The sequence below is a fragment of the Hordeum vulgare genome, chromosome 3H (assembly GCF_904849725.1).
Source record: "Hordeum vulgare subsp. vulgare chromosome 3H, MorexV3_pseudomolecules_assembly, whole genome shotgun sequence".
NCBI lineage: Eukaryota > Viridiplantae > Streptophyta > Magnoliopsida > Poales > Poaceae > Hordeum > Hordeum vulgare.
This window is the reverse complement of record NC_058520.1, coordinates 255,354,970-255,369,028: the sequence shown is the minus strand read 5'-3', so window position 1 is coordinate 255,369,028 and position 14,059 is coordinate 255,354,970. Positions and strand designations below refer to the sequence as shown.

The 14,059-nt window shown below is 45.8% G+C and overlaps 1 protein-coding gene across 1 annotated transcript in view; it reads left to right on the top strand.

The window, feature by feature from the left end:
• The window catches only part of LOC123443629 (ATP-dependent Clp protease proteolytic subunit 3, chloroplastic), a 50,810-nt gene extending 38,174 nt beyond the window's left edge, over positions 1-12,636 (top strand). Inside the window, exons 4-5 of the mRNA XM_045120105.1 lie at positions 11,825-11,920; positions 12,006-12,636. Of these exons, the coding sequence (XP_044976040.1) occupies positions 11,825-11,920; positions 12,006-12,284 (375 nt within the window). The 3' untranslated portion in view covers positions 12,285-12,636. The remainder of the gene's footprint in view (positions 1-11,824; positions 11,921-12,005) is intronic.
• The last annotated feature ends 1,423 nt before the right edge of the window (positions 12,637-14,059 follow it).

Here is a 14,059-nt window from a genome sequence, read left to right as displayed (position 1 = left end):
GGTGCAGAATCCGGTGACATGCTAGGTGAGGAAACCGTGGGAGATGGTGGCGGCAAATCGTAAAGAGGTGGAGAAGCAGAGGTAACAGAACGGATAGACAAAGGCTTGATAGGGGTGATAGGTGTGTCAAGAAAAGCGAGGAAAGAGGTATCCTCCACTGAAAAGGTCGAGGAAGATGGGCGCGGGTAGAAGGGACGAGACTCAACAATAGTCACATCCCGAGAAATACGCATCCGACGACCGATAGGATCCCAACAACGATAGCCCTTATGCTCATCACTATAGCCTAAGAAGATACACTCAACAGACCGAGCGGTCAGTTTGGTGCGTTCTCGAGGGGCAAGAAGAACATAGCAAACACAATCAATCAAACGAATCAACGAATAATCGGGAGAACGATCAAAAAGATGCTCGAAAGGAACATCACCCTATAGAGCAGCGGAAGGTTGTAGATTGATAAGATAGGTGGAGGTGGAGACGGCCTCGGCCCAAAAATGAGGCGGGAGAGAGGCAGCAATGATCAATGCACGAGCCATCTCAAGAAGGTGACGATGCTTGCGCTCAGCCACACCATTCTGAGCGTGAGCACCAGGACAAGAGAACTGAGAAAGAGTCCCTTGCTCAGCAAGAACACCACGCAACATCTTAGAAATATACTCGCCAGCGGAGTCAGCACGAAACACACGAATGGGCGAAGAGAACTGAGTGTGAACCATGGCAGCGAAGCGCTTATATATAGATAAAACTTCACCGCGAGAAGTCATAAAGTATAGCCAAGTGTAACGAGAGAAATCATCTATAAAAATTATATAGTATCGATGACCCTCTTTTGAAGCGAAGGGAGCCGGTCCCCATACATCGGAGTGGACTAAATCAAAAGGATGGTGGGACACTGAATCACTGGTAAGATAAGGTAACTGAATCTGTTTACCAAGACGACAACCCTGACACTCTAAAGGGACATCTCCTGAGACAGACCCCAGAAGGCCTCGACGAACTAAAGACGACAAACGAGAACCACAAAGATGACTAAGTCGATGATGCCACTTCTGGAAGGAGCTGGTAGCTGAAGCGACAGAAGCGGATGAACTGGCGATGGTGGTGGCAGCGAAAGGAACATGAAGCCAGTCAAGCTCCCAAAGACCCTGAGAGTCACGGCGGCGAGGGCCAGCCCCAACCAAAGTGTGCGTTCGACGATCCTGAACAGAACAAGAGTCAACGTCAAGGATGACGCGACAACCAGAATCAGTAAGTTGACTAGCAGAAAAAAGATTCATGGTAAGTCAAGGAACATGAGCAACATCAGAAACAGAATAAGAGGGCGTGGTAAGATTGCTTCGACTAGCAACAGAAAGAGGAGTACCATCAGCAGTGAGTACATGAACAGGAAAATCAAGTGGTCGAAGAGAGGACAAATTGGAAGAATGAGAAGACATGAAAAGAAGCTCCGGAGTCCAGAACCCACGAGGATGTACCTGAATGTGTAGAGGGTGGTGGTTGCTCAGTGCAGGGAGCTTCAGTCACAGAACCTGCAGTACCCGTCGAAGAAGAACCAGAAGCAGCAAGGAGACACTTAAGCCTCAGAATATCCTGCTCAGTCAAGGCCGTGGCAGACGATGTCGAAGGAGAGTTCCCTGATGATGAGGACCGCGCCTTACGCAGGTGTCGCTTCTTCTGGAAGCACTGAGACTCAACATGCCCATCCATATTGCAGTAGCCGCAGTGAGGAGAGAGCGACCCTGACCAACGGGAGGAGTAGGCAAGAGCGTTGGAGCACTGGAGCGGAACGGAGCCGGTGCAGCAGGCGGTACAACAGGAACTCGAGCAACAAGTACAAAAGGAGCCTCAAGTAACCCAGCGCCACGTAGGCGAGTCTCCTCAGTACGAATCTCAGAAAGCGCCTCCATGAGGGAGATACGACCACGAGCAAACAACTGAGCACGCCGGGGCTCAAACTCCTTACAAAGCCGAGACAAGAACTCATAGACACGATGAAACTCCAGATCAGCCCGCACAGCCTGGCAACACTGACAAGTACGACAACCAGCGGAGCAGAGAGAATCGAGCTGACACCAGATAGCAGAAATCTGTGCATAGAAATCATAAACAGTGGAGTCACCCTGCTGAAGAGCATGCTCCTGACAGACCACAGAGAGGTATAAGGCATCACCAGAGGGCTCATAGCGCTGATGGAGACGTGTCCACATTTCAAATACAGCAGGAAGGCCCAAAAACTCAGAGGCAAACTGAGGCAGAACATTGCTAGTGAGAACAGCTGCAACACGAGCATCATCAACAAGCCACTAGGTGTAAACAAACAGAGCACCATGATACGTCTGAAGAGCCTCCTCATAAGTCAAAAACTGCTCATCATAACCACGAATAGCGGCCTCATCAGCAAGCTTAGCTGCATCCTTCGCAACCTGATTAGCATCCGCAGGAAGAACCGGTGGCGTCGGCGGAGTGGGGGCCACAGGAGGAACCGGACGCAGGCTAGCATCGACGGTGCCACGCATATGAATGCGCATGAAGTCAACGAACTCGGTGTAGTTAGTGCCATAAAAAATCACCGAACAGTGAGGAACAGCAAAATAGCCTGATGCAGCAGACATATTTTTTTGATTTTTTTAGGAAACATGCAGCTCTCTTGGCGGCAGCAGAGATCATGAGAAGCAGCAGAGAGCAGGGGCGGGATCAGGCGAGTCGACGGCAGCAAGGGCCGGCGAGATCCGGCAGTTGGCAGAGGAGCTGCGGGACCGAGCGGCTGCAGGATCTGGCGAGGGGCTGCGGAAACGAACGGGTCGGTGGGATCCAACAGGTGCTGCGGGAACGACGAGATCAGGCAGAGACAGCGGGATCCGGCGACTTCGGTGGAGGGGCTTCGATCTGGAGCTTCAAGGGAGACGCAGGCACAACGGCTTCGAGCGAGATCAGGCACCCAACGAGAGTCTTCGAGCCAGAGAGAAAGAGAGGGCCCGACGGCTGTGCTCCTCGATCCAGACGAGGAGAAAAAGCAGCGGCGACGAGAAGATCAAATAGTACGAGTTGCAGCGTGCAAAAATTTGACCTAGCTCTGATACCATGTTAGGGAAATATGCAACTAGTATTTCTAGGAGGCCATAGGCCAGTATATACACATGTACAGGTGTGTGATATGTAGAAAACCCCTTATACAGTAGGGTAAATACTAAAGGCTACATGGCTACATATATAGTACTCTAACACGCGTGTCCTCCGTCGATGCTAGCATGTTTCCACCGCTCATCTGCGTGTGTCACCGCCACTGCTCATCTGCATGCGCCGCCGCCACTGCTTGCCTGCTTGCACTGCCGTCGCAGCCTCGTCTGCATCTTCTCCTCCCGTTCCTTCCTTCACTTCCTCACCGCGTTGGGGAAGGAGGTGCCACACGAGCAGAGGGGAAGGAGGAGGCGAGGGGTGGTCAGATGAGCGTCCTGTGTGGGGTGCTTCTCCGTTCTTCTCCTAGGAACCATTCCGTCCTACCTTGTTCCATTCTAGCCAAACACCAAGATGGAATCATTCCATTCCTTAGGAATGGAAAGGTTCCATGACATTCCACTTGATTCTAGAACGAAACACACCCTACACCATAAAGCCTGGGTGTGCAACCGAATAGGTTTCCAACCGAAAAAGCTTACTTTTGGGGGTTTTGGTTTGAATAATCACGTTCACGGTACATGATCCGAGGCGGGTCGCCCGAGAGGTTTGACCATTGTGTTAGGGAACGACAGGGTCCAATTTAGCGAAGTGAAGAAACTTCTTTCTAGAGGTTTGACCATTGTGTTATTTGAGCACTAGAGCATGCCCAAAAAGTTTGGGATCAATTGGAGAAACTTCACAATGTAAAGTTTCCCAATTCTAGAAATCAACGGAGAAAGTTTTGAGAGGGTTGGGGCAAGTTCCTTTGTTCTCCTTGATGCACCACTTGGTGTGGATGCATTATTGGAGCATTAGAACATGTCCATAAATTTTGAGCACAATTGGAGACACTTGCCAATGTAGAGTTGCTCAATTTTGGGTCTGGACAAACAGGGTTTTGGAATATTTATGTGAATCAAATCAACTTGGATTAAGATGAAACTTGTCAAGATCATCACATATATCATGTGTGACATGCTAGAATTTTACTAGGATTTAGAAATATTCCAAAAGCTTGAAATAGGCAGAAAGGGTTTTGAAGAGTATTGTCCAATATTTTGAACATGACCATGTGTTGAAACTCTTATATATGGAATGTATATACCTACTGAGTTTTCGTAATTTTTCTCAAATATTTTAAAGCAAGAAAACAATCTTCTTTTGTAGAGGACCATTTCTGGCCTCAGAAAAAGGTATTTTAATAAAATAGGAAAATAATTTTTGAAATAATATTTTTGTTATTTTGGGAAGTCTTTTTGATAATAGGATCTAAATAAAATATTTGGGGCAAAACACCTTCCCTAATTTGAGCACTTGTAGTACAAATCCCATCTCAGGGGTTTTTGTAATCTTGAATCAAATAAATGCTTTTTGGACAAAATAATATTTGATGAAATAGTCTTTGGTCCTATACACATGGTATGGTCATTGGACAAGGGTCTGGGTCGGGAAGAGGAGTCTAGAGAGTAGGTGGGAGTTTGTGATTCAGAACACAAGCAAACAAGCAAGCAAGCAAACAACAATCACATCAAGCATCACAAGCATTAAAAAAAATTGGTCCTAATTTCTAAGCTATGTTAGTGTACTCAGGAGAGTTAAAGCACAAGGTGTGACAGACCTTACCCCCTTAAGAAAATCTCGTCCTCGAGATTTCTAGGCTAGGCGTTGAAGAGGTATAGAACTTTAGGTTGGAGGCAGTCTTTACATTCCCAGGTTGCTCCTATGGGTCTTGGAGTGCTTGATGATAAAACTTCGAATGCTCCGCTCGTCTTCGCCTGACGGTGGACGGGGTTCTGGCAATGAGTTAGGCTTGACTAAGGGTCAGGAGCTTTGGTGAACTAAGTTCTCGCAAGAGTCCGGCTTGCAGGTGTGCTCCAAAGTCGTAATCCGTGGCAAGGTAGCGTGTGCTGGTCCTGGGGCTGCACAAGTTGGTTAGTGACACCTAGATGTCTCGGGTTAGAATAGAAGGGTTCGCCGTAGGTTTTTCGTTGAGTTCTTCTGCTTGAGTAAGTCGCCCGTGTATGTGCTTCATTCTCCTTCGGCCGTTTGTCGTTGTCGTCATGGACGCATGCCTTCGATGTGTCTTCAGTTGCTTGGTCTTCTAGCCTCTTCGTAGCTTCTCATGAAAAGGCCTGGTTTGCTTCTCGTCCATAAGACTAAGCTTAAGGACACAACGTTAGAACGGATCCTACTATCTAGGGAAGTCCTTGAGGGGTTCTAGATGAGCTGGCTACCCGGTAGTATAGCGCAGTCATCCAATCCCTACGGTCTGCGGCTTGGCAAGCGGGGTGAACTTCCCCTCGACAGGGCTTCACCATGGTCCAGTCAGGACCCACGTGTCTGATTTGGACCAGGAAGAGCTCTTTAGCTCCGCTTGATGTCCAAAGGCTTCATCAGCTTGAACGTTGATGCCTCTCAGCATAGTTGATGTAGCTGGCAGTGGAGTGGTGGTTGACTCTTGCTGCTTCTTCTTCGTCGTGGTTTCCCAACCATGGAGGTTCTTCGTCTCGTCTTGGGTAGGATTGACTCCTGCTGCTTGGAGATTGCTTCGAGCAGCCCATTCTCTCAAGGCAATACCTTACTCTTGAGAGGCATGGCGATCGGTGTTCCTGTGGCTTGTCCAAACAGGACCAAGGTGTTCCTCCTCTTATTGGGTGAATGAGTATGTCACCCTTGAGGATAAGGACATACTTCCCCAAGCATCACATAAGCACAATGTTTATGAGATGGGTGAGAGGGGGTGTTTGTGGTCCAACACAATCTAGTCCCTCATGTCCATGTTCCTCATAGACATGACTCGGGCTAGCCAACACCACTTGGATTCAGTAGGGCAATTATGATCACGAGCTAAAATTCTTGGTGGTACAATAAAATTCTTGGTGGTCATTTTATTGTACCACCAAGAATTTTAGCTCGTGATCATAATTGCCCTACTGAATCCAAGCTTACTCCGGAATATGTAGGTTATGCTACTTTATCAACTTGTTCCACCAAGTTCACCTACCATCATAAGGGTCTTACGTTCCACCAAGATAGTCTAGCTATATCCTCGAGACACCTATTATCATCACAGCAAACTAGAGTCTACAAATCATGTATCCAGAACGATCCTTCCTATGGCATCCGGGTTCCGGTGCTGGCTTAAGAATGAGGGACACTTGTTCACTGTGATCACTTGTTCCATAATGGACCCAGTGCTAAGCAGGGGCTATTGGAGTTCAGCAGGTGCTCTGGCAAATCCGTGTATTAGACACGGGACCAGAAGTTTGAGCTGGGGAATCTTACGTGGTTCGGGTTGGGCTAGGGAGGGTTTCCCAATCTTGAGAGAGAAGCATAATGCTATGGGGTTGCGTCTGGTTGAGTATGATGCAGTCAGAGTCTTCAGTGCCAGTCGTCTGTCGGGGTGGATCCTTGGTGCATCTTGTCTCGCTGGTCTCCAGTTGTCGAGAAAGGTGAGAGAGAGAATGGTAGCACAAAGGGGAGCGCCTAAGGGGGTGGTATAGTGCAAGTGAATCAAACAAGTGCCGAAAAGCCAACATAAGTATCAAGATGAGGCACGTGATATAGTCGCGTACTCGTTGCGTGGGGCAAAAGCGTGACTTATATCAAGGCACAAACAAACAAAAACAAGCAACACACAACATGGTTCCATCCGAACCATTTCACGAACTCGACTTCGTATAGGGGATTCATGACTCATCCTACCCTAGGGGTTCTCGGACTCAACAGTCGTGCTTGCATCGTGCTTTGGAGAGGAGTCTGCACAGTCTTCTAGATCTTCTCATGGTATTGCCATTTCTCTTGTTGTTGTTTGTTGAGACGACTCGGTTGAGCTAGAATGAGTCCTTGATGACTTCTCGTCTGGTGAGCTGCCGACGTAGGTGGTTCCTCTCGGCTGTCGTTGACAAGGTCTTCTTGTAGATCTCGTAATCTTGTGAATGTCTCCTCGCCTCCCCAGGCGTTGAGTGTCCCAAGTGGACAACCTTTATGCAATGACATCAGCAAGGCATGATAGAGTTCCGACCTGTTAGTCACGTTGATCACAATATCGACACCTAGTGTGGGGGATGAAGAGAACCGTTTTCATGCTCACATAGGTGAGGCGGACCAAATGGCGAGGTTCTCATCCACCGGAGGTGGTCGACACAACTTCGATAATGACAGGGTCGCTCTATCAACGATGCATATCATGGTCTTGCATATATTATGTCTTGATCATCGTAGGTAAGGGTTGCATCACTCTGGAACAGAGTCGAGGATGCCACCATCTCGACGTCCTCATTCCTCGAGGGGGTAGCTTTTGTTGGTGTCGTCTTGCCGCAGCGTTGCCAACCTTGTCTCCTGAGTACAGGGGTGATCGCTCGGAAAGGTTGCTCCCTTCCAAGTTACCCACGAGGACTTTAAGTAATCCAGTGATCAAGGGCACAATGAGGCTAGCGACCATTTGCAAGTTTGAAAGGCAGAAGAAAAGAGTTAAAGAAACAAGGGTGGGAGTGCTAAGGTAAAACATTCGCTTCCTTTGAAGATTTAGGAGAGGTGAGAAATATGGAGGTTTTGTAAATGCTTTTGAAGGGTCTGGAAAACAGCTTTGTCCTAACTAACGTCCGTGCTAACTAAGACTTCCTACAGTCAGGACAACTCTGATACCAGCTCTGTGGGGACCCCGACTTATAAGTCGTGATCACCAATGCTCAGTGATCCCAGAGATCAATGCTCATTGAACACACAAAAACTGAATAACAAGAGTCTTACATCCATACATACCGTCTGATACAAATAATGACCATTGCGGTCAAGTCTTACATAGATAGGGCCTTGAAGGCCAACACACCAAACTTGACCAATAGCGGAAATATTGGTCGAAAGCGTGTACCCATGCCATCAGCCTTAACCTACAGGCATTCTGACTAGGAAGCGTCCTAGCTCGGAGGAACGTCACCAAGATACTCTTCACCATCTCCTGTCCTCTCTTACCTGGTCAATGAAATAACCAGTGACAAGTCAATGAGTACATTGAATGTACTCGCAAACAACCCATGATGCGGACAAGGCAAAAATGAAGCATGACATAATTATAGAATACAACCTTTGCGGAAAGCAAGTTTTTGCCCTAAATGCAGTAACATAGTCAAGTGCTTGTATGGTCATGCATCATAAGGTAAATGTAACCACATGAACAGGTTACAGTTATCAACATTTTATACCGAGGGCTGAACATCTCATGTTCACCCTCCATGCCAAGTCATCTGACTTGGCTCAAGTAACTTCTTTCTCATTCAAAACCTTTATCACACACGCACACTTGGTTTATGCGACGTTTGGACGTAGTCTAAGCGGGATTACCCAACTGTCCTTGACCGTGGACAAGGCTATTCAAATAGTTTTACACTCTGCAGAGGTTACACGCTGTACCCACGATACTCGGGGAACTCCTGTGTCATCCAGAACTCGCGGTATATAACATGCCCGAGGTAAGCACCCGCACAATGCCTTTGCCCTGACGACATTAGACAAAGAGTCCACTCGATTGGTACCCAGCCCACATGATGTACATCTTATGAGCCCCGCTCTAGATCGTATCATCTATGCAGGGACCAACGGTGTGTCCGAAACCTGTAAAAACAACATAGTCGTCCTACCTGCCACGACCCCGTCATCTTAGGGGTTTTTGAAATCTTGAATCAAATAAATGCTTTTTGGTCAAAATAATATTTGGTGAAATAGTATTTGGTCCTATACACATGGTATGGTCATTGGACAAGGGTCTGTGTCAGGAAGAGGAGTCTAGAGAGTAGGTGGGAGTTTGTGATTCAGAACACAAGCAAAGCAAGCAAACAACAATCACATGAAGCATCACAAGCATTCACAAAAGTTTTAATTGGTCCTAATTTCTGAGCTATGTTAGTGTAGCCAGGAGAGTTAAAACACAGGGTGTGACAACCTGACTGTGTAAAGGGTGGTTGCTCAATGTGGGAAGCATCAGACACAAAACCTGCAGTACCCGCCGAAGAAGAACCGGATGTACCTGATTGTGTAGAGGGTGGTTGCTCAGTGTGGGAAGCATCAGTCACAAAACCTGTAGTACCCGTCGAAGAAGAACCTGAAGCGGCAAGCAGGCGCTGAAGTCTTAGAATATCCTGCTCAGTCAAGGCGGTGGGCTGAAGATGTCAAAGTAGAAGTCCTTGAAGGTGATGTCCGAGCCTTACGCATGTGCTGCTTCTTCTAGAAGCATTGAGACTCAACATGACCATCCTGATTGTACTGCCCGCAACAAGGACGAGAGCGACCCTGACCACCAGTAGGAGTGGGCAAGAGCGGCGGAGCACTGGAGCGGGAAGGAGTCGGTTCAGCAGGCGGCATAGTAGGAGCTCGAGAGCAAGCATGGAGGGAACCTCAAGTAAACCAGCGCCGCGTAAGCGAGTCTACTCAGCACGAATCTGAGGAAGCACCTCCATTAGGGAAATTTGGCCACGAGCAAACAGCTGAGCGCACAGGGGCTCAAACTCCTTACGGAGCCGAGGCAAGAACTCGTAGACATGATGGAACTCCAAATCAGCCCGCACAGCCTGGCAACACTGGTGAGTACGACAACCAGTAGTGTGGAGAGAATCAAGCTGACGCTAAATAGCAAAACTCTGTGCATAGAAATCATCAACAGTGGAGTCACCCTGCTGAAGAATATGCTCTTGGCGGACCGCAGATAAGTATAAGGCATCACTAGAGGGCCGATAGCGCTGACGGATACGGGGCCGCATCTCAAATACAGTAGGGAGGCCCAAAAACTCAGAGGCAAACTGAGGCAGAACACTAGCAGTGAGAACAACTGCGGCTCGAGCATCATCATGAAGCCACTGAGAGAAGCAGACATAGCCTCATTATAAGTGGGAAGAAACTCCTCATAAGTCACAACCTGCTCATCGTAAGCACGAACGCCAGCCTCATCAGCAAGCTTAGCTGCATCCTTCGCAGCCTGACATCTACAGCAAGAACAGGTGGCGTCAGGAGAGTAGGAGCCATAGGAGGAACCGACACGGCGGACATGGGTCATCGCCAGAAAGAACGCCCAGAGACGAAGACCACACATATGAATGCGCATGAAGCCAACATACTCCATGTAGTTGGTACCATCAAAGATCATTGGACAACGAGGAATTGCGACGTAGCCTGACAACAACAACAACATCAACAACAACAACAACAACAAAGCCTTTAGCCCGACGAGGTAGAATTTTTTTTCTTTTCTTTTCTTTTTACCGGAGACAACTTATGTCAACACCCGAAGCAGACCAACTGTGAAGTTAGCCAACGGACGCGATCCTGAACCAGGGCGAGCAACATGATCCAGATGAGTGGACCGAGCCAACTCTATCCATAGGAGATCCTGTACGAGCGATGCAATCCAGGCCGACTCGGTCTGGAGCGGACAGGACCTGCGTCTGTCTCGATCTAAAGCGGACAAGTGCCACGACGACTCGATCGGGAATCCTTGAAGCTGCCGGATCAGGACGAAGGAGGAACAACAGACAGAGACGGGGGATCTGGCGGAGTCCTTGGAGCCGCCGGCTGGAAGAGTGAATGCAGGCGCCGACGGGATAGCAAGCGGGAGTTGACGACTGGAAGACCTGGTAGCTGAATTGGGTGCATCAAACTGAAACATGGACGACGGCTAGATCGCCTGGAGCAGGACCTACCGAGCTGCTGGATCGCCCGGAGCAACGGGTGATGTAGAGGAGACGTGGGGTTGGAGGTGAACGGGCGTGAGCGTCGGCGAGAGGGAGGAGCACGACGCGGGAACAATCGGCTGGAGAAACTAGTAGTCCGACACAATAACTTGATCGAAAAAAGCAGAGTTGTGCCTTGATCGAAAAAAGAAGAGTTGTGCGTGCTAAAGAAAAAACCCTAGGGCTCTAATACCATGTTAGGAACATGCAACTTGTATACCCATAAGGCCATAGGCCAGTATATATATATATATACACGTATAGGTGTGGAATATGTAGAAAACCCCTTATACAATGGGGTAAATATAAAAGGCATGGCTATATAAATAGTACTCTTTAACACTTGATAAATACACCCTGAAGCGCATAAATTTATCATTTGGTACTCCATATATACCGCGGGAGAGGCTCAATACAAACATGCACAATGCATTACATTGATTCTTATCCTTTATCAATGTGCACATGTTATAATCCAGTTTGCTTCTGGCTAAGATTACTGAAACAGTTTCATATTAGCTAGTGGTTGGTCTTATGCTGGACGCACATGCAGGTTCCTTAGACCAGTTAGTGATCTACTATCCTGGTAAAGTATGGAGAGTATTGATAATATGCTATCTTTATTCATCATTCAAATTGTTCGCTATTTATCAAATGATGTGTTTATTTTATAAGTTCTGAGATGGGAGGCCTAGTGTGAGCAACATATAACACACTTGAGATGAAATTGGTGGAGAACCTGAGACTCAAAAGTATTAGTTACAACGTGCCATTATACTTCCTAGTATCTGAACAAGGCACTAGATGGCCTACGTTTTAGAAATCAGGCTGGGGTATCTTCATTTCTGACTAGCATGCAAGTGCTATCCTGGCAGGTGATCCTGTTGTGCAAATTCACAGCCATTCTTTCATCTAAAGTGTAATATATTGATTCACGTATATGGCAGGCCACAGAGATGGGATTGCAGATAACAGAAATGCTCTATGAGAAGATAAAGATCAACAAGATAATGTCAAGGATCACTGGAAAGCCTGAAGAGCAGGTAGTCCTTCAGAACTTGTTGCCTGTGCTTTTGCCTATCCAATAGCAACAGAAAACAGCATTGTGCTGATTGCTGTTTCTTGTAGATTGATGAGGACACGAGGTTCGACTCTTTCATGAGTCCTTGGGAGGCCAAGGATTATGGAATAATTGACAGCATTATAGACGAGGGAAAACTTGGATTGGTAGCTCCTGTATCGGGAGCTGTGCCACCCCCAAAATCACGTATGTGGTACTTGTGGAACGCTTCAGGACCAACTAGAAAAATAATGAAAAATCTACCTTCAGAGGAAAAGCTCATTCGAAATGGTAATGGCAGCGTAAGTGGAGCTGATGGAATGCTGAAGGAGGCCTCATCAACTTGAGATATGTCTAACAGCTTACAGCATCACCATGGGGTTAGGATCAAAGATGTGGCTTGCTATACAGGCTAGAGCTTACAATGTGCAATTTTCAGGGCGCAGGTCAGTATGCCTTGCCGGTACTCGAAGATTGGCTGTAGTGCTGTTTGTATGCTGTATTGTAATATTATTTTTCCTGTATACGGTTGATTTATTGATCTTGCAGTGCAACCACCCTTTCGTGGGAGAATATAGCTTCCCTCGTGGCTTATTTTGTGTTCTAGGTGTATACTTGTTTTTGTCTACTTCGGTAAGACAATCTATTAGCTCTGTTTAAAAGAAAAGACAATCTATTAGCTATTTGGGCTTTTCTGTGCGTAACAGTGTCATCAGTGGCGGACCTTGGATCATAAAATTGGCCCGGGGGAGGGGGCGCACGACCTCCACGTCGTCCCTTCGGGAGCTCCTACTTGGTGCTTACCGCGCCGGTACGGGAAAGTGGCGCTTAAGCGCCCTGAACTTGGGCCGGCCCGACGCGGGTGCTTGCTTGCTCCACTGGTCGGTTGCTCTGTAAACTTCCATGATTCACTTGTTTCTTTAATCGTGAATTCAAAAATATTCCTGACTTTAAAAAAGAGTTCACAAATTCAAAACAATGACAGATTTAGCCAAAATCATTAAATTTAAAAAACTAAATAAATTTTAGAAAAAATGTCAAATTTGAAAAAAGTTCATCAATTTTGATAAAAGTTCATCAATTTTTTTTTTATAAAAAAGTTTATCGATTTTCAAAAAAAGTTCATTCAAAATGAAAAGTTCACCGAATTTGAACAAAAACAGTTCATTGATTTTGAAAAAAGTTCATGAATTTTAAAATATGTTCATCGATTTCAAAAAGTTCATCGATTTCAAGAAAAGTTCAACGATTTAGAAAAATGTTCATGAACTTTTAATTAATGGAAAAGGTATTGAAAAAGTTAATGGATTTTAAAAAAGCTCATTGGATCTAAAAAAATTCATCAAATTTGAAAAAAAGTTCATCTAATTTGAAAAAAGTTCATGAACCTGAAAAATATTCAAGGGAATAAAAAATTGATTTAAAAAAACTTTATCCAATTTGAAAATAGTTCATCAAGTTTGAAAAGAGTTTACCAAATTTGGAAAAAGGTTCGTGTATTTTGGAAAGAACAATCAATGAATTTGAAAAAAGTTCATCCGATTTGAGACAAGGTTCACCAAATTTGAATAAAAACTCATCAAATTTAAAAAAGTTCGAGAATTTTGGAAAATTTCATCGAAATTGAAAAAAATAATGAATTAAAAAAAATTCTTTGGATCTGAAAAAAGTTCATCAAATTTGGAAAAAGTTCATCGAACTTGAAAAATGTTCAAAAAATTGAAAAATTTGATTCTTGAAAAATTCATGCAATTTGAAAATAGTTAATCAAGTTCAAAAAAAATCATCAAATTTTAAGAAAACAATTCATCGAATTTGAAAAAAGTACATTAAATTTGATAAAAAGTTCATCAATTTGAAAAAAATCATGAATTTGAAACAAAATCCTCATACGAGAAAGAAGATGAATAAAAAGGAAAGAGAAAAAGCAGAAACGAGAAAAAGGAAAAGGGAAGAAAGGAAAAAGGAAAATAATAAGAAAAGGCGAAAAGATGACAATTAGCGTATCAGCGGTCATGGCGTGATGTTTCCCGCGTCTCCGTCTGATGGCGAGGTCGCCGGTTCGATTCCCCGCATTCGCTCCTTTTTTTAGCTTTAGGAAACACGAAGATGGGTCAGCCCG